The sequence below is a fragment of the Sorex araneus genome, chromosome 9 (genome assembly GCF_027595985.1).
Source record: "Sorex araneus isolate mSorAra2 chromosome 9, mSorAra2.pri, whole genome shotgun sequence".
NCBI classification, from domain to species: Eukaryota; Metazoa; Chordata; class Mammalia; order Eulipotyphla; family Soricidae; genus Sorex; species Sorex araneus.
This window is the reverse complement of record NC_073310.1, coordinates 30,575,677-30,600,827: the sequence shown is the minus strand read 5'-3', so window position 1 is coordinate 30,600,827 and position 25,151 is coordinate 30,575,677. Positions and strand designations below refer to the sequence as shown.

General features: G+C 39.1%; 1 protein-coding gene across 1 annotated transcript in view; it reads left to right on the top strand.

Annotated features, from left to right (window-relative positions):
* The window catches only part of MAP3K21 (mitogen-activated protein kinase kinase kinase 21), a 73,246-nt gene extending 48,434 nt beyond the window's left edge, over positions 1 to 24,812 (top strand). The window contains exons 6-10 of the mRNA XM_004620327.3: positions 8,913 to 9,035; positions 15,141 to 15,291; positions 16,036 to 16,133; positions 19,643 to 20,422; positions 22,023 to 24,812. Coding sequence (XP_004620384.3) covers positions 8,913 to 9,035; positions 15,141 to 15,291; positions 16,036 to 16,133; positions 19,643 to 20,422; positions 22,023 to 22,426 — 1,556 coding nt within the window. The 3' untranslated portion in view covers positions 22,427 to 24,812. The remainder of the gene's footprint in view (positions 1 to 8,912; positions 9,036 to 15,140; positions 15,292 to 16,035; positions 16,134 to 19,642; positions 20,423 to 22,022) is intronic.
* Positions 24,813 to 25,151: the final 339 nt, after the last annotated feature.

The window sequence follows — 25,151 nt, the reverse complement described above, 5'->3', positions numbered from 1 at the left end:
GGGAGTGAGTGACAGAACAAATGCTGGATGCATTTTCAAGAATATCTATTTTAATATCTTTTTATCTGTACATACCTAATTCTCTCCCTTAAGTATAGTGGATTAGAGAGCTCTATGAATTCTATTGTTTTCCTGTTATGTTTGCCAGTGGTATAGAGATTTGACTTAAATATCAATTTTTGTTAACATAAGGTTCTTTTTTTTGGTTTTTGGGTCACACCCGGCAATGCTCAGGGGTTACTCCTGGCTCATGCTCTCAGGAACCACTCCTGGCAGTGCTCGGGGGACCATATGGGGTACTGGGATTCGAACCCAGGTCGGCCGTGTGCAAGGCAAACACCCTACCCGCTGTGCTATCGCTCCAGCCCAACATAAGGTTCTTATAAATTGTCTTATAAAAATTCTTTGTACATAATACTTGGAAGTGTATTGTCATATATTACAGAAGTCCTCAGCTAATCAGGTAATTGTAGATATGTTGTAGTCATGAGTACAAAATATACTTTATTAATTGGTTCGATGAGATATGAAAATAAGTGATGGTTCCTTACTTTTCTCAGGGGATAAAGCAAGTACTTTTCCAGGTTTTTTTTTTTTTGATATTGGCTTTTAGCTGAAGTGTGATTTGGATGACCATTGTTTGATGTTTCAGACAAAACTTAAAATAGTCTGTTTCATTCATACTGGGCTTTCTGCTTTCTAGTCTAGATGAGCAGAATTCAGAGGCACTCATGAGTTTTCTTCTCTAGATATTACCTAAATTAGTATCTTCTTTCATATATTATAACTTTCATATGTTATAACTATTAGTGTAGTTAATATTTATGGATTCTATTGGAAAACTTTAGAGGAAGTTGACCAATGTGAGACAGATGGAAAACGAATGAAAGTTAAGTAGTTCTAATGATCATTTAGTTTAAGTGCAGAGTGCTTAAATCTTAGGTATCTGAGTTCAAATATTGCCTTGTTTTTCTGAGAAGAAATATTGATGGCATTTATTCAAAGCAGGCTGAAATAGTTGACTTTTTTTTTTTGCTAAGTTGATATTATTCCTCTATTTGGCTTCTCTTTGGAGAATAGATAGGATATTTTTGTGTAATATTTACCTTGTGGCCCTCTAAAAGTCATAACCAAAAGTATATAACGTTTTAATCATAATCCAGATTGGAAAAAATGAAATTCAGCTTCTAGAATTCAGCATGGCGACTGCCTTTTCTGTCCCAAGAAAATACAACATTAGAACACAGCTACTACTGTGAAACCCTTTTTCATAGATTCCCTCCAGCTCAGCTCCCTGGTATGGTTGTATCTGTGTCATACTTGCACAATATTCCAAAGTAGAACACATCCAAAGATTAAGGAAAGAAAATCTGGCAATTTATCTTTTAAATTTTTACTTAGCATAGAAGAGAAAGCAGTGTTTTAAACTTAAATTCGAGAGAGAGTTTTGGCTGATTTCTGTTAATATCTGTCATAAAATTCCTCAAGTTGCAAAATTTCAGTATTGGTTGGTGATCAACTATAAAGAAGGACACGTTTGATATCTAACGGATTGAATGGTAGTGAAAGTGGCAGCATACCAAAAACCTTACTTGAATTGTTTTTGTAAGACCTGTCCTTATGTGGAAATAGCTTAAAGAATTTCTCAGAAACACATTTTTCAACTCCTAAAAGAGAAACAGAGTTGACCCATGAACAAAACAGGACTTCAGGGTATCAAGGCCCTGTCTTTTCCTTGTGCAGTCAGATATCCAGGTTTAATTTCTATCCACACCTCAAACTTAACCACTGGGTTGACTGGAAGCCTTACTTACCATAAACATAGTGTGTGTATTAAATATTGTCTTACGGTAAACTCAGCAAAAGAAAATGTTAAGAAAATCAAAAGGATGACAAAAGAATATACTGTACTCTGTGTATAGATACCGTAAGCATGTTAAGATTAACGTTTGCAGCATTGTACTGTGTTTACAGAGTACTCTAAGTATGTTAAGTAGGGCCAGTGATCCCACTTAGCAGATAAGGCACTTGTGTTGTATGTGACTAAATTGGGTCTGATTTCCAGTCTACGTGGCCTCCTGAATCAGGAGTAAACTCTCATCACAGCCAGGTATCTCCCCCTAGCGCCCCCTACCTTCCAAAAGAAAAACTAAGTGGATCTACTTAGTTCAAACCTGTTTTGTTCAAAGGGTCAACCGTGTTGCCAATAAAAATCTTAAGTTTTGCCCAAAAACCTCTGGACCGTATGTGATCATCTGCCATGAGCAGGCGTCTTGAGAAAACTTGTTCTAACCTGTCTGCTAAAACAGACCATTAGCCACAATCACAGAGTAATCCAGATTTCAGTTTTCTAAATGTTTAACTGGGACCGAATTCTTTTTCTTCTTTATGAGGATAAAGATGTTTATAGTAAGCATTTTCTTTCTTTAAAACATAAAGAAGGGCAGGGGTGATAGTACAGTAGGTAGGAGAGTTGCCTTGCGCTCAGCTGACCCAAGTTCAGTCCCCAGCATCATCCCATATGGTCCTCAAGGAGCCAATGCCAGTCGCTATTCCTGAGCGCAGAGCCAGGAGGAACCCCTGAACCTTGCCAGATATGACCCAAAAGAAAAAAAGAAGAAAAGAAAACATAAGAGTGGCTTTTTAAAAAAATGAATCTAAACTGAACCTTTTCATTTTGAATCAGAAGCACTTTAGATCGCAGATATTGTTAAAATCAAACCTGTATCTTTGCTGCTCGACCTTGGCCTCATGTCTATTCTTCCAGCTCCCTGATCCACGCTTTAGATTCCTTCCTTCTCACATTAGGAGATGCTTCTAACTCCCCACTCAAATACTCGGCCAGGTTCTGTAAAATGTTCTGAGGACTACAGGAGCACCTGCTTCTCATCCGCTGTGGGCAGGGATTCGCCTTTTCAGTATTATACCTAAGACTAGTCAAACCTTTGTTCAACTAAAACAACAACAACAAAATTCAACTAAAAATTTTTAACCTTCAAGTTTTTTTCCTGTTGTTAGCTAAAACCAAAATCCTTTGTTCAACTTTAATTCAAGTTAAGTTAAAAATAAGCCCTTTCATACCTAAGAATATTTCTGAGAGTGTTTCTACTTCTTTCCACCTCCGCTCCAGTTGTCACCTCTGCTGAACTTTTTCTTACATCTATTTTAAAACTACTCTGCCTGGTCAATGTCTCTGTCTGAGATTTATTTCCATTTGTTTTGTATTCTGAACTACTCTCCACCCTGCTCTATAGCACTGTCTGTAGATAGCACTGTTGCCCCATTTTTTATCGATTTGCTTGAGCAGACACCAGTAACGTCTCCATTGTGAGACTTGTTGTTTACTATTTTTGGCATATCGAATATGCCACGGGGAGCTTGCCAGGCTCTGCCATGTGGGCAGAATACTCTCGGTAGCTTGCCGGGCTCTCCAAGAGAGAGGGACCGAGGAGTTGAAACCGAGGAGTTGAACCCTGGTCGGCTGTGTGCAAGGCAAACGCCTTACCCGCTGTGCTATCGCTCTATATTTCTCAGCAACTAGCAAACTTTAAGTAACAGTTTGATCTTATTGCAAGTGCATATTTTATTTTCATTTAAGGAACACCATGTAGCCATGAATGCAGTTCTTAATAAGTATGATTTTAATTTTTGCCTTCATATTGCCTACAGTCTTAAATGGAAAATATTCGCTCAGCAAAAGTTTACTAATCACTTTTGATATGTAAGACACTGCCAGTTTAGCATAGGTTCTAGCTATGATAGAAACTGTAATGACCCCTGCCCATATAGATCTAGCATTGCAAAGGAGGAGGGGTGAATCTCAAGCTAATAATTAAAAAAAAAAACTTATTTACTTGTTGTAATTATTAACTACTGTGAGGGAAAAGTCTTATGACTGTGATTAGTAGAACGATATAACCCAGGCCAAGGAGCTTATGGATGGCTTACTGTAGCAGTTAACGTTTAGTTGAGGCTTGAAGTAGAGTTTACAGAAGGGAGCAAGACTATAGGAGTGAAGCACAGGCAGTGAAGACATGGTTTCTCAAGGAACTGAAAATAAATCAGCGTGACTTGACTAGAGATCAGCGAACTGCCCCACGGGCCAGATCCAGCCTAATCCCTGTTTTGTGCAGTACACAAACTTAGAATGGTGGACAATTATGTATATAGAAAGAATAAATGGTGGGATGGGACAGAGAGTATAGCAGGTCACGTGCTTGCTTAGCGCAGATCCAGGTTCATTTGTATTGGGATGCACTCATCTATGTATCTATGTAGTGTGTATTCTGCTTTCTCACTATATTGGCATTTTGAATAGTTGTGACAGAACTATAGGCCCAGAGAGTCAAAAATGGTTGCTAGGTGGGAATGTTACAGTGTGTTGTTTTTCTCCTCTCTCTCTGTTTCTCTGTCTCTCTGTCTCTCTCGGCAAGGTAAGATTGGAGCAATGAAAAGCATCTGCTCTGAGATTTTCAGGAACTTTTAATTGTGTTGTAATTTTGATCTCAAACTTGAGAATTATATAAAACTTGGGAACGGTTTTAAAGAATAATGCTGCTGGCTCCTCTGAGGTAAACCAGAGGAACCAAACTTTAGATGCAGGAAGATGGATGGAAAAAATTGTAGCTGTAGGGTAGGATGGGGCTGGGGGTGGAGCGGTGAGATAGTACAGCAGATAAGGCACAAACCTGGGTCGGATCCTCAGTGTCCCATATGGTCCCCAAGCCCTCCAGGGTGATCCCTGAGCACAGAGTCGGGAGTAAGCACTGAGCACTTCTGGGTGTGAACCAAAAAGTTATTTTCCCCCTACCCCCCCCGCCCCCAAAAATGTAGCGGTCTCTGCATGATAGTGTTAATAGAGATGGAAAGAACTAAAATCATTACTTATGTGTATTTTGAAGTCATTAACGCCCGATTCCTGTGCTATTTTTGAGCTTCTTAATGTTTGTAGTAGGAATAGTGATTTTTCCCCCCAGTTTCATAAATATAACACTAAAACGTAAATTATTTCCCTCAAATTCTTATTTTTTTAAATTAAAAAAAAATAATTGAGTCACCGTGAGATACAAAGCTGATCATGGTTGGGTTTCAGTCATACAGTGTTGCGACACCCATATCTCCCCCAGTGTACGTTTTTTTAGAAATTGTATGTATATTTTATTTTCATAAAAGTAATTCAAACACCAATCCCACCACTGAGCACCTTCCCACCACAATCAAAGGGCAGTTCCACCAGTGTACATTTCCCAGCACCAGTGTCCCCAGTTTCCCACTCACTACCTCCGCCGACCCTGCCTCTATGGCAGGCTCTTTCCTTCTTTTTCTCTCTGTCTCTGCCTCTCTCCCTTTCTCTTTCTCTTCCCCCCGACCCCACTCCCCACTTTGGGGTATTATGATTCAAAATACAGGTACTGAGAGGTTATCCTGTATAGGGTAACATTGGTTCACCCTTCCTCCCTGGCCCCTGGGAGCTTATGTTTGTTGATTGCCCCTGAACCTGTTAATTGCCTTTGTCTCCTGATCAGACTCTGACTTGTAAATATTGTCTTTGTCTTCACCTTACTGTCCTTTGCATGGTTAACTATTTCAGAGTAGTTGCTTTTTGTATGGATACAGGAAAAGAGTTAAAAAGGCAAGCCTGTGGTTTGGGAGTTGATTGGCTCCAGATAATCTACCTCATGGACATCTGCTCTCTTGACTTAAGCCTCAGTTGCCCTTACTTCCTAGATCTCCCAAAGCAGGGTCCCCATGAGGACTGCATGGACCCAGGGCAAGCGGTGAGCTAACTACGCTGGCATCGAAATGGGCCTGGCCAAAGTGCCCTTAATGCTTAACTATAAGTTAAGAGCTTGGTCATGGACAAGTTCTGTCATGATCCAAAAGGTAATAACTAGATTTGGACTCTGCTGGGGTTAGGAATGATTGATCTGGCCTGAGCACTGTAGTTCTGAGTCTGTGGTGAGATGTCCCAGGAGAGTCACCCTACAAGCCTAACAGTGTCTGTTACTGTGTCCATACAGAATGGTCAGTATTAGGAAGGAGAATTAAAGATGTTAGTTAAGTTGCTGGTCTAAGGAAAGGAGAGACACACCTCACGGGCTGTTTTGCTCTTGTGGGATGCAGGTGGTCTCAAAGACTGGAAAAGTCTTTTTGATCACGCTTCCCGCTTCCCATGGAGAGGCGTGGTGAGAGGATAAAAAAGAGTGGCTTCGGGGAGAAAAGGATTGCTTGAAGGAGAGGGGATTGAAGAAGAAAGAGAAGAAGAGTGAGACAGCAGAGAGAGAGAGAGAGAGAGAGAGAGAGAGAGAGAGAGAGAGAGAGAGAGAGAGAGGAAACAGATATAGTGGGAAGAAAAAAATTGTTCGAGAGAGAGGGTTGGAGAGAGCTGGGAGAGAGGAGAGATTGAATAAATGGCAACTAATCAGCAACCAGCTTGGCCCTGGTTCTTCCTTCATCCGTCCAAGACAGCAGCCATCCTGGGTGGAGAAGTGGCTCCGAAAGCGGGCGGCAAGAGAGAGCTGCCCCTAGAGCCCTCGAACATACTTTCAGGTATAAGCCTGAATTAAGGAGTTTTCCCACCCATCCCCCACCCACCTCTCTGCCGAGCTCGTGAGGGGCTTATACAGCTCCAGAGTGGAGATTTTCACAGCTGGCGTCCCTGGGTATGGGCCCGAACGACCACCTAAAGGAAAAAGAAATGACACAATCATGTTTGTTCCTTTACTTGTTTTCAGCACGCAGTTCTTATCCAGAGTGATCATTTCCAACTGTCTTTGTCCTGGTGATTCCTTCTCTGTCCCAGCTGCCTTCTCCAGAATTTGTATTTTTTTCAAATTCTTGATGGCTCAAGTGAAACACTGGACTTCAAATCCCAGATTTCGATTTCAGGCCATAGAATATAAATTTCTTTAGTATAATCATTCACTATGACAAAAACAGTAACAAGTCTCACAATGGAGACGTTACTGGTGCCCGCTCCAGCAAATGGATGAGCAATGGGATTACAGTGATACAGTATAATTATGTAAATAATATACATTGTATAATTTATAGAATATGTGTGTTTGATTAGATATGAATGTTCAGGAAAAAAACGATTGTATTTCCACCAGATTCCAACTTCTCATTTTCATCGCCAGGTATTTTTTTTAAAGCCCACTTAAGCAAGAGATTTTGTTGTTCTTGTTGTTTTGGAAGGAGCTACACAGCTACAAGCTGTGCTCAGGGGCTGATTCCTGGCTCTGTGCTCACGAATCACTCCTGGAGGGCTTGGGGGACCACATGTAATGCCAGAGATCGAACGTGGGTCCGTCACATGCTACCCACTGCACTATCTCTCCAGCCCCTTAAGGATAATTTTCAACAAAATTTCTTGCAAATCTGAAATGATTATGCATCAAGTTTTTGAGGGAGTCAGTTAAGATCAGTTGGTTAAAACAAGAAATTTATTTATAAGTAATTTAATAAAGAAATGTTAGAATTAGATTGCAAGACTAAATACAAGCCAGGCTAATGCCCAGTATGGCAATAAACCATAAACTTTGATACTGTCCTTTTTACTGGGCAAGAATTATTTTCATCATCAGAGGGCAAAATCTACAAGTTAACCTCTGCCCTGGCCAAGCTATTAAAATCCCCATTCAATTGAAAACCAAAGGTTAAGCATAATACTACACTGAGAGAGCACCAGAGCACCCAGTAGTTTCTTTGCCTGTGTTCATATTCGATAATTTTTATGTTTCCAGAGTTGTTTCAGACACTCTCCTCATCTTTGGTAATACTACTCTTTTTTCCTTATATTTCCAGGTCTCTCATGAGAACTTCCTCTCTTACAGTTAGGTGATGAAAATTATCATTATGTCTAGAGCTGAGTTTCTTTTTTTTTTTTGCTTTTTGGGTCAAACCTAGGGATACACAGGTGTTGCTCCTGGCTCATGCACTCAGGAATTACTCCTGGTGGTGCCCTGGGGACCATATGGGATGCTGGGAATTGAAGCCGGGTTGGCTGTGTGCAAGGCAAACGCCCTACCCGCTGTGCTATCGCTCCAGCCCCTAGAGCCGTGTTTCTTGACTTTTTCTTTGGCCCCTTCTTGTTTCCTTCTTGTGGCCCCACTCTCCTACCAGTTGCTCTCCTAAATCTCCTGTTGGGGCCTCCAGTTAATGATACTTTTCACCTCTGGGCTTGGAATATCCTGGGGGCCCAAAGAGGTCCATACATCACCTGGCTGACAAACCTGGTACGGAACGTCTTGACCACAAAATGCTTTCTACTGTAGATCAGGAAAATGTTTCCTTAGCTTTTCAGTGTCCTAATCTGGGTCTGAAAATTGAAGTGATAGAGTCAATTCAACAGAGGAAAAAAAACTTTAGGTATAATGCAGGTTTCACATAGCACAAGTAAGTTAATAAGGAAAAGATGACCCAAAGGAACTACCTTGAATTAATAGTAAGAGTGAACAGTCATGCATATACAAATGTAATGCATAAGAAAATATGTTTGAGCGTAGTGAGAGTTCTGTTGTCCCATTCACTTAACAGTTGAGTTTCTTTCGGTTTGAGGCCCATGTTTGGTTAGTGACAGAATCAGGCTCATTTACATCCAGTGTCTCTTGTTTCAGTTTTATTTTTAACTGTGCCATGAAAGGAACTCTTAGCAGATGATGCTCAATTCTAAACAGACAGTAATATTTTAATATGGGTTTATTTGTTTTTCTGTACCTAGTATATCATAGATTCTGAAAGATAAGTCAGAAACCAAGACACAGACTGGTATACTTTATTCTTATAATATGGCATATTTTGATTCTTATAATCTGCTATCTTTTTTTTTTATTGCTATGTGCTAAGGAAGAACCGATGAAAATAATTTAAAACTATTAAATCGCTATTCTTCCTTTTATCCACTCTGACAGATTTCCAGCATAAAATCACGGTGCAGGCCTCTCCCAACTTGGACAAAAGGAGGAGTTTGAACAGCAGCAGCTCCAGCCCACCCAGTAGCCCTACAGTAATCCCCCGACTCCGGGCCATACAATGTAAGCTGCATCCTCTGGCAAGGGGGGCTTCAGTCTTGATTTCTGTCATGAATTGACATGAATTTTAGTGACGCATACACATTATAAGTATTACAACTGGTTGTAAGCATGTGATATTGAAAGGCGTTACTGCTATTTAGAAAGTGAAATTTTCTTCTATTTCTTTGTCTAATTGTATTGTATTTTATAGTAAGCATTCATTTAGATTCTGTTCCACTGGGCATTGTGACCAGACCATTGAGTAGAAAGTGAAATTCTGTATCTTCAAGCATTTTGTCACTTGCCATGTAACAGAGGCATAATAACTATCTCATTAGAATAGTTTTGCTATGATGTGATAGATAGTTTGAAAAAAATGAAGTCTAAAATTCGCAGTCTTTTCCGTTTCTTATTTGGTAGAGAAAAAAGCTTTCTGCTTCTTGATTTTCAACTTTAATGTACTTCAGCTTTAACCAGACTAATACCACAAAACACAATGTGGTATTTTGGTTTTAAGAATATGTTCTGGGCTCCTGGCTGTTGCAGTGATAGAATTACCTCCCTGTACACAGGAGCTATGAGTGTGAGCCCAGCAGATCTCATTTTGTAGAGCCCAGGAACCATGATGAGGTGTGCGATCTCTGAGTGGGATCCTAACCTAAATGAAAGTTTAGTGGAATAAAATTAAGCTGTTGCTGTTTTTAAAGGCAAAAATAAGTAAACTTCAAAATTAGGGTAAGCAAAAGTGTGTGTGTGTGTGTGTGTGTGTGTACAAACACATACTGAGACTTAAAAAAAAATAGAGCAGTTTTAGATTCATAGCAAATTGAGAGGAAGGTACATAGATTAGCTGTACCTGTCTACCTTGCCTCTCCATTTCCCCATTTGTCAACATACAGAGCTGCAGTGATACATTTATTACAATCAGTTGAGCCAAAGTCCATTGATTGTTTGCACTGAAATATAGTACATTCTGAACTTGAACAAATGTAATGATACACGTTCATTATAATATTATGCTGAATGTTTTCTTGGCTTCTAAGAATCCCCTGTACTCTGTCCTTTATCTTTCTAAACTCCACCTCCTAGTGACCTTTTATCTTTGTATTAGCTCCATAGTTTTGCCCTTACAGGTTGTCATACATTGATAGTCATGGAGTACATAGTATCATTGGACTGACTACTGAAGAGTCTCGGGTTCTTCCTTGTGTTATAATTTGATAGTTTATTTTACTTTAACACTGAATAGTACTCTGATTTTGGAAGTATAATTTATTGGAAGTATAATTTATCTACTCACAAGAGACATTAGTTGTTTCTAAGTTTTACGTTGGACACTTAGATTTAAACTTGGTAAACATGCAGGTGTTTCTGTGAACATGTATTTAACTCTGTTGGGTGAAAGCTAGGGATTTTGATTACTGGATGATATGATCATATGTTTAGGCTTTTTTAAAAACTGTTTTTATTGTTTTTGAAGTAACAGAATTACAATAGTGTTAATGCTCATACCTTTGGTGTATGTCCACCACCACCAAAGTGTTACAAACTGTCCACCACTGTCCTTATATCACTTCTAGTCCACCTCTATCTTCCCTTCAAAGCCCCTACCCTAATTCTTTGTACCTCATCGCTACAGTCAGAGCCCAAGGATTTATTGTCCTTAGGTACTGTCCATTTCTTTGCCTTGTTTTTTTTATCACATAAGAGTGAGAATCCAATATTTATTTTTCTCCCTCATGCATTCCGCTTGACTTGACATCCTCTAGCTCTGTAAGGAAAGATTTATTCTTTTCTTGTAATTGAACAATAGTCCATGTGTATATATACCACAACTTCTTTATTCACTCTTTTGTCATTGGACTGGAGCAATAGCACAGCAGGTAGGGCGTTTGCCTTGCGTGAGGCTGACCCAGGTTCGATTCCTTCATCCTTCTCGGAGAGCCCAGCATCCTGCCTGCATGGCAGAGCCTGGCAAGCTACCCGTGGCATATTCGATATGCCAAACACAGTAACAAGTCTCACAATGGAGACATTACTGTTGCCCACTTGAGCAAATCGATGAACAACAGGATGACAGTGCTACACTGCTACAGTCATTGGACATATGGGTTGTTTCCATTTTCCATTCCTTGGCTATTTTAAGTGCTGCAATGAACATAAGTTCATTGTACATACATCCTTTTTAGTTTTTTTTCTTGGGATAGATGCTATGTGGTGGGTTTTCTAAATCATATTGCAGTTATATTTTCAATTTGTTGAAAAGTCATCATACTGTTTCCACAGAGGCTGAATCAGGTGAAATTCCCATGAGCACTGAATGAGGAATCTTTTTTCACCACATTTTTACTGACACTGTGTGCTTCCACTTTTTTTTTTTTTTAAATATAGCCTCGAACCTGGTCATATTACTGGCTCTAGGTCCCCACAAGATATTATTCTTTTTATTCTTTGTTTCTGGGTTTCCTTTGATTGCTAGCTTGCATAGATGTTCTATGGTTCTTTACTATCTAGTCTGAGACTGTTGAGAAAATGAACCGTGGTGTCATCCTGTCTAGGATGGAACTATAGTTCTGACTTGGCTATGCTGTGACTGTAGTAATGTTCTCAAATCACATTATGCTTTATTTCTGAAAACCAGGAAGAAGAATCTATGTTTTTTTTTTGTTTGTTTTTGGGTCATGCCCAGTGGCGCTCAGGGTTTTACTCCTGGCACTGCACTCAAGGATCACCCCCGGCAGTGCTCAGGGGTATCACCTGAGATGCTGTGGATCAAACCCTGGTCAGCTATATGCAAACACCCTACCCACTGCATTATTGCTGCAGCATGAGGAGAGTATGTTAAAGGACTCAGATGTATGTAACTCACTTGCAGTGGCATCTTTCCACGTGATAAGAGCTCTCTATGTGTCGACCGGGATGTTGGGATTATCAATTTTATTGCCCTTTGAAGCTCTTTTGGGCTTTGAGGTCACTGCATTTCGTGTCATTTTTAGCAGCATATTTATATACACATTTGATTCAATGGAATGGGTGACTTCACTTTCAAATTCTAGATGTCATCTGGCATATTTCCACTGGGAAGGTATTGGGAAATATGAATGAATTTAAGTTAGTAAAGTCAACTGTGAAAGCAGTGAAAGACATAAAAACCAAACCTAAAACCACTGAAACTGAAGCAAAGAATAATTATGCATTGAGAGAAATGGAAGCCATTTCAGTAAAATTGAATTTTAAAAAAGTGATTGCTCCAAAGACCTTAAATAGCAGTAAAAGTCAAGGACCTTATGCTATAATTATGATTGAATTTAGATAAAACCAAGGTATTTCATCATTATGCAAAGAAATCACTGTCTTCTAAAGAAATCACCATTTGATGTTTGCACAGAATATTTTCTTAATGTTTTTCCTCTGATTTGCTCTAGTGATTGGTTTTGCTACATGATATTATATCTAGTGCACACTTACCTTTAGGAATAGGGAAAGGGACTGAAGTGATAGTACAGCAAGTAAGGTGCTTGCTTGCATGTGGCCCACCCTGGTTTGATCCCTGGCACCCTTAGTCCTCCCAGGAGTGATCCTTGAGCATAGAGAACAGAGCCTGGAGTAAACCCTGAGCACAGCCAGATATAACCCCCAAACAAAAACAAACAAACAAACCAAAGAATAAGAACAAAGAAGAATTGACTAGTTACTCCTTTGAGAATTTCAGGTTCCAGTTGTGTCTTACATATCTGATGTCTTCAAATTAGGGCTAAACACACTTTTGCCTATTAACCAATAAAATGATGGAAAGGTAAATCACATATACCCATTATTTCAGGAACCTGCTATCATTGACTCCCTGTGATAATTAACAGATTATCATGACAGATAGTAAACTTTAAAGCACTTACTTTTTTCAGAGAGATACTTTCTACAAGCTGAAAACATCAGTAGCCCTCCCACATTTTAACTTTCTGTTTGTTTAACAAAAACATAAAAAACTCAGAACTCTGGAGGTTTCTCAAAAGCTTAAAATTAGAAATAGAACTATTATATGATCTAGCAGTTCTGCTTCTGGAAATATGTCCACAGGAAACAAAAACACTAGCTTGAAAAGTTAGATTGCACTCCCATCTACATTGCTATCCATTATTTACAAAAGTCAAGACACAAAAACAACCTAATTGTCCATTTGATGCATGGATATCTGCGTAATCAGTGGGGTGCTAGGGAGAGCCCTGGGGACTGGGCCCCGCCCTGCCCTGGGGCGCTGCTGCCGTGGGCTGATGAAGGAGGAAACTAGGACCGAGCTGGTTGGTGATCAGTTGCCATTTATTCCATTCTCCCCATGCGCCTGTTCCAGTCTCACTAAGCCCCCCATTCTAGCGTCACGCTGCCCCTCATTCCCGTCTCCTCCTGTCTCTCCCGCTCATCTCTCCGTGCTCCATCTCTCAGCCTGTCTCTTGTCTCTCCACGCACCTGCTCCTGCATTCTTCCCCTACATTCTTCTCCCTCTGGCCCCCTTGCTAGTCTCTCCGCGCTCCATCTTGCTGCCCTGGTCTCTCTCTCCAACTCCCCCCATGGAGGGTAGCCACCACACCTCATCTGGTAGCACGGTCAACATAGGAAAACCCTTCTTCCTCTCAAGGGCAAACCCTTATGGGTGTTTCTCAATTCCTTAGTCCAAAAACTTAATTAATATCTTAATTAACATCTTAATACATTATTTTGTATGGACACAGTAAGAGATATATTGAGCTCATAGGGTGGCTCTCCTGGGGGCATCTCGCTATAGACTCAGAATACAGTGCTCAGGCAATATTAATTTTTCCCATCCTAGCAGGGTCCAAATCTAGTTATTTTTGGATCATGACAGCATTTGTCCATGATCTGGCCATGCTTTTAACTTATGTCCATGATTTGGCCATGCTTTTAACTTATAGTTAAGTATTATGGCGCTTTGGCCAGGCCCTTTTCCATGCCAGGGTAGTTCACTGCTTTCCCTGGGTCCACCCAGTCCCTTGTCGGGATCCTGCTTTTGGGGTGCTAGGAAGTTAAGGCAACTGAGGCTTAAGTCGAGAGAACAGATGTCCACGAGGTAAATATCATCCAGAGTCAATTGACTCCCAAGTTACAAAAGCATAGCATGAACTGTCTTCTGTGTCTATACAAAAAGGACATTGCTCTGAATTAACTATGCAGAGGACTCAAGGAGAAGAGAAAAGCAATACTTACAAGTTAACAGAGCACAAAGAAAGACGTTACGAGTAAGCACAGAGGAATGAGAGCACTGTGGTGGGAGTAACTCAATAAACCTACGCTCCTGTGGCAAGGCGGAAAGGACAGACCAGTGTTATCCTACAGATATCCACATGCAAAAAAAGTAAAGGTGTTGTTATTTTTGATAGTTGAATAGCAAAGAAATCCTGCTATTTTAAACAATATGAATAGGATGTGAAGGCAGAATAGTAAATGAAATAAAAATTAATAGAAAAAATACCTTACTTATAGTTATCAGAGGTGTGTCATGGGTAGCGTTTGAAAGAAATTGATTAAAATGTGGAAACTTGTTAAAAGTCCAATAAGTAGAAAGGAATATAGTGTACAATGTGTTATCATGGTTAACACTGAAACATGATATATATGAAACTTGTTGAGAGTAAATCATAGGAGTCCTCATTACCCAAATAACTGTTGTAATGGTGAATGTTTATTGTATCTATAATGGGTGTCAGCTAAACTTACTGAGATAGTCGTGTCATATATTCAGGGTAAAATACTGTTTTATAATCTATATCTCAGTAAAACTGGAAAAAGTGTGAGATACAACAACTTGAAAATGTATAGAAGAAATCTCTTAAAATATACAACGTTTAGTAAATAGTGGAACAGATTGTTTTTAAAAAAACAGGGTAATAATTTTTTTTAAATGAAGTGCTCAGTTTGCTTATATTCGTTTTACTAAATAAATTGAAAACTATCAGCATAAAGTAGTTTTGTAACTGATTTGATTCCTTTAACTTTACCTATTTATTTTTTAGTGCAACAAAGTTTGAGTGAAAGAATAACAGTATTGTAAACACTGGTACCTCAATAAAAATAGTTTTTAAGAAAACAGCTAATGAGTAATGTTCTGTTTAGTGACCTCAGATGAGAGCAATAAAACTTGGGGAAGGAACATGGTCTGTCGACAAGAAGAATTTGAAGATTTAAAAAGGAATTTTAAGAAAAAAGGTTGTACGTGGGGACCAAATTCAATTCAAATGAAAGAAAGAACTGATTGCAGAGAAAGGTATGTATGTGGTATCTGGAGGCATTCCAGTGTAGATAGGGATGTGTGATAGTAACTTTCTGAAAAGTAGCTTACCAGAGGCCAGAAAGATAGTACAGTGTATTTGCCCTGAACATGTCTGACCAGGATTTGATCCCTGGCACTGAATATGCTTCTAGAGCCCCTGTAGAAGTGAGCACAGAAGTAGTCTCTGAGCACCACGATGTGGTCCCCCGCAAACAAACCAAAACTAAACAAAACCAAAAATAGCTTAATTGTTAAATTTAACTTTCAAGCACCTATTAAAATAATCACTGTATTGCTGTCATCCATTGTTCATGAATTTACTCCAATAGGTGCCAGTAATGTCTCCATTTGTCCCAGCCCGGAGATTTTAGCAGCCTCTCCTTACTCATCTTTCCCAACAATTGGAGGCTTCTTTCAGGGTCAGGGGAATGACACCTGTTATGGTTACTGTTTTTGGCATATTGAATGCACCACAGAGAGCTTGCCAGGCTCGGCCGTGAATTAGAATAATAGAAATATGAATATGCATTTGAATTGTAGAACGGATTCATCATACTAACTTCATAATTTAGTTACTGAGCAATTACATATTTTGTCTCATTGTAAGGTTTTATTTGTACTTTGCTAGCTCTTTAAAGCAGTACAAATATATTTTTGCTTTCTTAAAAAATATTGTTGGCATGTACCCACTGAATCCTATTATGCATGTCATGTAGTTCTGTTATCTTTCTCTTATAGAATAAGACCTCTCTCAGATGGAAACAGTCCTTGGTCAACTCTCATAATAAAGAATCAGAAGACCACGCCACTGGCTTCATTATTTGTGGAACAATCAGGTAAACATGCTTCAGGAAATCAGGAACTAGAACTTGTTTGAGTTAAATAGCATCTGAGCATTCCAGAAGCTTTGGTAATCTCACGGTCATTCAAAAGGGCAGGGAAGGTTAGCAAGTTACTTCTTTGTAGTAGTAGTTTGGGCCTTGCTTATATTTTATGTTCAGAAGTTGTGTTTTGTTCCTTATGGAAAAATGTAATAAGGCTTTGCATTTAATTTGGAATTCATACATTTTGTTTCTTTCCAAAAGAGTGTCATAATAATTTACATAGGAACAAATTAATTTAGTAGTAGGTATGAAACTGTGGATACCCTGAAATTCTGCTGAGGTTTAGTGGTCTCCTCCTGGGATATATTGCTAATTCGACAAAATCTTGGTAAGATGGTTAACTAGGGGAAACTACTTCTTGAAGAGAGTACATGGTAATCACTTTATTAATCCTTTTTCTTATTCAGTTTTGCTATTCAGTATTAGATGCTAACGGGTCACAGAATTGTGAAAATTGATGAAGAACAATCAAGAATTGTATTAACAAAGGACAATATTATTTGTGTTTTAATAGTTTATATGGTCCTTTGATACAGTAGCCAAATTAAAGATGTTCAACAAAACGTAGTATAAATCTTTCGGATGCATTATCAGAGCAAGACTCAATTTTGCAAGTACCTTTCCCCTCACTACCCATGTTCAGTTTTTTTTTTAGTTTTTTTTTTCTTGTACGGTGTCAGGAAGATGTGTTTTAGTATAAGTATCTCCATAAATGCATGAGAGGTACTATGATAATTTCTGAATAACTGTTTTCTGTTATCAATTCTTCATTGTATTCTAACTCTTGCCTATAAAGATAAGATATTTTCTTCCTATTACACACCAAAATTTATAGCCAACTATACTTTAAGGCCTAATAATAGTTATTGTACTAAAATTTTTATTTCTTTATTATATTATTCATGTGACTGTAAAGGGATTAATCAAAGAAATCTTTCTGCTTTCTTCCACTTAATTCTTGATATTCCTTCTAAGAATATTTTGGTCCTGTTAGTAACTGCTCATAATTAATGGGTGTATGTGGCTGACTAAGCTTGCTCCCTGTTATTTCTATAGTTCGCTTGAAGGGTTTCAAAAGATTTACTTGATACAAAATATTTTCAGCTGTCGGGTCTATCTGAGCGTGACCTGCGTGTCATGTGTACAAATCGTCCTTGTAAGAGTTTAGGTCTCAGCACGTTTCTTCCTGACAGCCGTTTCAGATAGCCTGGACTGAAATAGTGTCCTGCTTTATCTTTATATCCTTTTTAGTTTTTGCTTTTTGGGTCACACCCGGTGATGCACAGGATTACTCCTGACTCTGCACTCAGGAATTACCCCTGGCAGTGCTCGGGGGGACCATATGGGATGCTGAGAATCGAACCCAGGTTGGCTGCGTGCAAGGCAAATGCTCTCTACCCACTGTGCTATTGCTCCAGTCCCTATAACCCATTTTTATTTATTGATTGCTCTTATGTGAAATTCCTATTTGTCTTCATTTGGTATTTTAATTTTATGTGTTTTCTGTCACTTCCAAATTGGAATTTCATCTCTATGAAGAACATGATCATTCTACTTCCAAAGCCTGCTAGAAGCAAGCCTTTAATATTTACTAAGTGTCTAATCTTAAAATGACTTGATCTTAGTAGATAACAATTTATTTTACTTTGGCTTGAGGCTACAAATACAAGAAAAAAGATAATGTTGGGCTTAGTGTTGGTCCATGACTACTTCAGGCGGAGAGTTGTGTCATATTCTGTGGGAAAGATGTATATATATATATATATGAGAAAGCTCAAAGGAGGCAGCACCGAGGAAATCTGGAAATAGATCAGTTTCACTTATTGAAGGAATTCTCCTGTTTTTAAAATGATGGATTAGTAACATCGTATTCCACCAGAAAGCATTTTCTGCCCATTTGGTAAAGCCTCTCTTCAGAAGGCTTTATTCTTAGAACATCAAAAGTCATACAGAAGGTTGGATGCTTTACCATATGCAGAAATGCTCATACCTGATTTATTTATTTATAAGTAACTAGATGGAAGAGACTAGAAGCTTCCCCAGGGCCTTCACAGGAAACTGATTTAGCCTGTGGGAAAATGGGCAGTGTTAAGAGCTGTTATTTGTAGATGGTATTCTGAGAGATCTTCGGGGGAAAATGAACCTGTATTGGGTGTTAGAAAGTAGCGGGATGACGAAGGGAGAAGGCAGCACCCTGAGGAGAAAGCATCGCTGGGAAGAGCACGGCTTGTTTGGGGAGGAAAGGCTGTGTGTCGGCTTGCCTGGCTGCCAAGCTTCTTCCAAGTGTAGTCGACCTAAAGCTGCTGACTCATGGGAGGCTCTCTTGTGGACTACTCTGGACACCAGATCAAGGATTTCATGGTTTCCTTCATTCCCTACTAAGATACCTAAGTGGAAAGGGTTAGTTTCCTCTTCAGCCAGCAGAAATTGTTCCCCTTTGGGGTCTCTTTAACCTCCCTGGAGGATCTTCCTTTCACAGTGGCTTGCATGATCTGGGGTGGATGAAGAATTCACATTTCTACCAGTTTCCACATAATGCAGGTGGTGTTGGTTCATCCATCACATTGAGGATGAATAATCTGCTGCATCAGTTTTCACACACACAGGCCTTTAATTAGATGAGGAGAGAGACACATTTTTCTCTCTCTGCCCTTGTTTTATGTTGAATCACTGTGAGGTTCCAACATCCATCCACTCACCAGTATATGGTTTCCTGCCACCAATGTCCCCGGTTTTCTTCCTGATCCCCAGTCTCTCTCTCTCTCTCTCTCTCTCTCTCTCTCTCTCTCTCTCTCTCTCTCTCTTTCTCTCTCCCCCCACCCCCACCCCCTTCTGTGGTTTGCAATACTGCTCCTGAAGGGTTATCAGGTGTATCACTTTACCTTCTTTCAGCACTCAGTTCTTGTCCAGAATGATAATTTCCAACTATTATTCCAGCTATTATTATCATAGTGGGCCCTTCTCTGACCTAGCTTGGACCAGTCCTCCTGGCCCTCATTTCCATTGTCTTTGGGTATTAGTCTCATACTTTGTTTTTTATTTTTAGTTTTTTTTTTATATCCCACAAATGAGTGTAATTATTCTACGTCCCTCTCCCTCTGACTTATTTCACTCAGTATTATACTCTCCATGTTGGAAAAGGGCACATTTTTATGTGTTTTTTTTGTGTGTGTGTGTGCGCACGCTATGTGTTTTTAAAGACTAGTTTTTTAAAAGTTTCCATTTCCCATTTGAGTTGAGAATCTTTCCTAGATAGGAAACTGCTTGTTTCTCTGGTTTCTCTGCGGACACCTGGCCCAGTGTTCCTTAGGCTCTTTCTAGATGAGCCATTTATTGAACTGTAGAATCGCAACATATGCTTAGACTTAGAATACTTATTTATTAGATTTTTAGCTTTTTTTTTTTATAGTGTGATCTAAGTGATGTTTTACCACCATGTGCGTGTTTATATCTCTACTTAGGAACCTGCGAAGAGCCAAATCATTCTCCTGAGGGATCAGAACACAGAAAGCCAAAGCAAATCAAATTACCTAATCAAGCCTACATTGATCTACCTCTTTGGAAAGATGGCCAGAGAGAAAATCTTGGGGAACCTGAAAGGTGGGAGGAAGGCACTCCTGGGAGCCCTGTAGCTTGCACGCAGGTGAACCCGACAAATAATCTGAGCCGGTTCCCCCAGAGAAAGAAAACGGAGTCGGCTTTGTACGGCTGTACCATGCTTCTCGCATCAGTGGCTCTGGGACAGGACATCAGAGAGCTGAATAAAGCACAGACAGCTGAAGAGCAGTGGCCCAAGGAAGAGAGGAAGAAACGCGAGGGAATCTTCCAGCGGGCCCCCAAGTCTCGCGGCAACGCCAGTGCTCCCAGGAGGCTGCCCCCTACCGGAGAGGGGGCCAACTGCTCCCCCTGGGTCTCTCTGCCTAGCACAGGGAGTCTCCTGTCAATGCCTTCTCTGTCCACAAAGTGCTTGCTGCAGACGGATGGAGAAGATTCCTTCGAGGGCAGCACACATACTGCTTGTGACCCCGACATGCCCACTGCAGATTTTTGCCCTCCCATCAGAGGCAGTAGTCATGAGCCAGCCTGCGTGCCAGAACCTGAGACTGATCTTACCAGGTGGAAAAACCTATGTCCTCCCTTCACAGAGCAGACATGTGGGAATGTGCCTTATGTTTCTCCCGAGGAAAGAGCAACATGTCACAGAAGGACCAGGTCCGATGGAAATGCCAGCCAGGCCCCAAGTAAGTCAACAACATAAAATTGGATGGATTTTTACCTTTGCAAATCGTTATGTGCAGAAATTTGTCCTGTTTGCTGATCTTTGAATTTTACCCTATTTGTCCTATTCAGTGATCTTGGAATTTTAGCCAGTTTTTGTACTTCATGATTTGGATTCTAAGAAAATGGTCAGTGCTTTTTAACAACTATCACATATATGCTAAAACAGCAAGAGCTCATGGGAATAACTGCCCAAGCCCCTCCTGTTATAGAAGAGGTCATTTTCCCAGCGTGAAACCAATAATTAGTGGAAGAACTGGAACTAAAATTGCATTAGCTAACCTTCCCTTTTTATCTGGTCGGCTACTCCTGTTTCTGCTGGAGAGGATATGAAGCTGAATTAAAGCTGAAACTGCTTTCGTCTTTTCCTCTACCTCTTTAACTACTATATATAGACTTTTTCATATTATTGTTTCATAGCTTTAAAATAATTGGTTTAATCAGTGCCCTTTTGTAATGCTGTAGAATGTAAGTAATTCAAAATTGCACAAGGAGAAATTTTAGCACAGTAATCCCCTATGAGGTCGTTCTACTCTTAATTATAACCAGATATTTTTCTCGAGTGGTAGTAAGTCATTTCTTCAAAAACCAAAAAGGAAAAACAAGAGAGAAAGTAATATGTAAAACCTTGCTTCATATTTTAATTATTTCTTCAGATTATAATCTGAAAGTAAAGTTTAATTATACTAATCATACTTTTTAAGTTTTAATTTTATTTCAGTTTAATTTTGAAGTCTTTTTCTTTTTATAAACTTAAGTATAATGTCCATTGGGCAAATAAGCACTATAATGATTTAGCAGTTTACAAATCTATTTTCCATATAAATTGAAGTACTTTTTTCTGTCAATACTTTCTTACAAAAAAACAAACTTACATTTTTTTTTTAAATTGTGTTTAGTTTTCTTGTTATTGTTGAAGTAATGACCTGAATTGTATTCCTAGTGCTTTTTTAAAAATTGTGTTTAGATTTTTAACAGTTTTTTTTTTAAATAATGTTTTTGTTGAAGTGATTATCTAGCCAGGCTGGAGCGATAGCACAGTGGTAGAGCGTTTGCCTTTCACGCGGCCGACCCGTGTTTGATTCCTCCACCCCTCTCAGAGAGCCCGGCAAGCTACCAAGAGTATTGAGCTCACACGGCAGAGCCTGGCAAGCTATCCGTGGTGTATTGTATATGCCCCAAACAGTAACAATAAGTCTCTCAATGAGAGACGTTACTGGTGCCCACTCAAGCAAATCAATGAACAACAGGATGACAGTGACAGTGACAGTGATTATCTAGCTGAGTTGTGCTTTCTTGTTTTCTCATCCTGGGTGCTTTCTTATTTTATTTTATTTTTTGGAGGGGTCAGGGGCCCTATCCAGTGATGCTCAGGGGTTACTCCTGGGTCTGCACTCAGGAACTGCCGTTACACCTGGCAGTGTTTGGGGGACCATATGGGATACAGAGGATCAAACCCAGGATGGCCGCATGCAGGGACTTGCCCCTAGTGCTTTCTTTTGGTATTCACTGCTTTAACAATTACTGACTCTAACTGCACACTCTCTTTGTTTTCCTCACCAGGTGGTGCAACTATTATCACAACTCACCGAGTTTCAAAACTACATCCAGACCTAGGTTTTGGGACTCCCCCGTCCTCCTCTAGCCCTCACAGTCACCTGCCCAGTGAGGTCCTTCCTGGAAAACAAAGAACTGTCAATAGCAAGCCTCTGCCTGGCTCCCGCTCCTTGAGGAGCCCTACAGATTCCCAGCTGCTGCCTTTACAGGCTCACCAGGCAGTGGGTGGCACAGGACCATGCCCTCACTGCTCCCTCAATGCCAAGGACAGAACTACACCCCACCTGCCCTCCTTACTGGACGCTGATGTGGAAGGGCAGAGCCTGGACAGCACAGTGCCTCTGTGCAGGATGAAGAACAGGACTAGCCGTCCGTCTATATATGACCTCGAGAAAGAATTTCTGTCTTAAGTGCCTTTGATTGGTCAAGAATTTCGTTGTTTGTTGTTGTTGGTTTTTTTTTAAGGTGAAAAAATTAGGGCAGTGTTTTTCCCATTGAATTGTTTCGTGCTGCTGTGTTTTCAGAAACTGTGGTGATGTTATTTTATGGAGATGTGATTTCCCAAAAATTGTATGTGATTTTTGTTGTTTATATTGTGTTTCTTGCCCCCCAGCCCCCACTGTTCTTAACTTGAATTACAGACACATAAAAAACAAATTTAAAGTTAATGTGTGTGTGGGGGGGGGGGGGCATTGCCTTAAGCACAATGTCAATATTTTGTCCTCATTTATAACATTTATAATATTGTATAGAAAAATTGTTATGAGAGATACTATTTTAGTTTCCTTCCATGCTTTCTTTTCTATTTTTGTTTGCCTTCCTTCCTTTTCTTCCTTCCTTGTTCTTTTTTTGTTATTTGTGTAACAAAAAGAACAAAAATAATGTGATATTAATAAGTAAAGGGCTATTTAAAATTTTTTGATGACTAGGATAAATGCAGAGTCCTATTAAAACTAATTCTATGCAGTAGTAGCTTATACTGTGTAAATATGTCGAGTTCTCACCTAAATTATGCAATATTTTTCTCTCTGAGGAAATTTTACTGAATGTAACTCGTTGAAGTTTTATTGAATGTAATATAAATTTTTTACACGTTAAAACTCCAATAGATTAATAAGAAACTTTTTGGTCCAAGGTAGGTGCCAGGGATCGAACCAAGGTCCTCCACATACAAGGCAAGCATCTTATCTGTGGTACTATCTCTCAAGCACCTCCAATACATATTTTAAAAAGATTCATCATTGACAGTTGACTAAAACCAGGCTATAGAAGGAAAGCTCACGTGCAGATTCATATTGTGAAAAGGGTTCTTCTTCAGTAGTGGTGTATTTGGTATTCAGAAGTACAATTAAACTTTTCTAAAATATGTATTGTGCATTTTAAACATTCGTGTCATTTTATTTTTATTTTACTTAAAATCTCGTACTCCAAACACACATAAAGAGCCAAGACAAGATGCAGAAGTGCTGTTGGTATCTTAAGTAGTTAATCTCACATTTCATTTCATTGTGATTAAATTTTAGGCATCTGCAGAAATAAACTGACACAGTGAAAAGGGCCACATATGTTATAGATTATTTTCAGATTTGTTGTATAAAATGTATCTTTGGGTAGCAGATCAGATCTTACATGATTCAAAGATGTTTTCTGAGTCACTTATAAATCGTATATGTATAATACAAACAGACTGAGTTATTAAGCTGTAGAGATGGTTATCCAGAAACTTGCTAAGTTTGCCTGGTTTCCTTTTGTTAAATATATTATCATCCTCTTCTGTCATTAGAGATTTGCTATTCAATTGACAACTAATAGTTTCTTTTTCATATTAACGAAAAATTAAATTGCAAATATTGATAGTTTATTTAAAATTTTATCTTAATTAAGTTTCTCTGTATGTCTGAAATGTCAGCAATGCCAGTGTGATAAAACATTCACTAATAGCAAAAGAAAAAATTATATATATTTTAATATATTAGTCATCATGCAGTATACCCCAGCAGATGATGGATAGGGCACAGAAGTATAGTAACATTTTTTCATAGGGAAAACAATCTGTGTTTAAGATTTCTTGCAGCAGAATCTCAGGTACTCACTACATTTTGTGGTATTACTGTCCATTCTGTGGTTTGGTTTCAATTTTTGGGTAGTTACAATTTTAGGTAAATTTTATCATGTTTGAAAATACAGTTGGCTAGTATTCAATCATTTGAGCACATGAACATTGCATTTAAAAGGAAAGGAAAACCATGCCTAAAAAATACATCCTAAAGTGAAAGAAGAAATAAGGAGAAATACTGAATCTGTGTTCTCAGTTTTGCTTTGACCAAAATTGTGTGATTGTGTGTGTGTGTGTGTGTGTGTGTGTGTGTGTAGGTGTGGTTTGTTTGGGGGTTTGGAAAATTCTGGGTCTATCTTGTCCCTCTATTCCCCCTCCCGTCTAGCTTGATTCTAGTGAATTCTGTATTGTGATTAACTTAAAAAAATGAAACTGTATTAAAAAGATAATTGCAGTGGTGTAAGGATTCAATCTCACAATATTGCAATGGTTAATTGCTATGATCTGTTGTATATTTGCGATTTTCTGTGTGTATTAGTATACTTAACAGAATCTGGTTATTTATTTTCATAGGGACTTTATAGCACACTGGAAGATAAATTGAGCTGATTGCTGTTAGTCAACAATGAAGGTGCTCTCATTGCAGAGGTTTAAAGCCTGGACTTGTTATGCTGTATTATGAAACCTTATGACTGAAACAGATGTTTACATGTTATCTATTTTTTTAATAAATTTTTTTATAGCTAGACTTTGCTCAGTGGCTTTGATCTACTGATGACTATGATTATAGTTTGTGGTGGTTTATTTTGTATTCAACAAAGTTGCATGATAAAGATTGTTAATACTTGATAAACCAGGTATTTAATCACAAAATTCACTTAAAATACTAAATTTATCATAGAATTAAATACTTTTTATTTATTTTGGTTTGGGGGTTACACACCTGCAATGCTCAGGGGATACACCTGGCTCTGCACTCAGGATCACCCTTGATGTTCAGGGGACCATATGGGATGTAAGGGATCGAATCTGTATTGGCTGTGATCAAGGCAAGTTCCCGACTCTCTGTACTGTCTCTC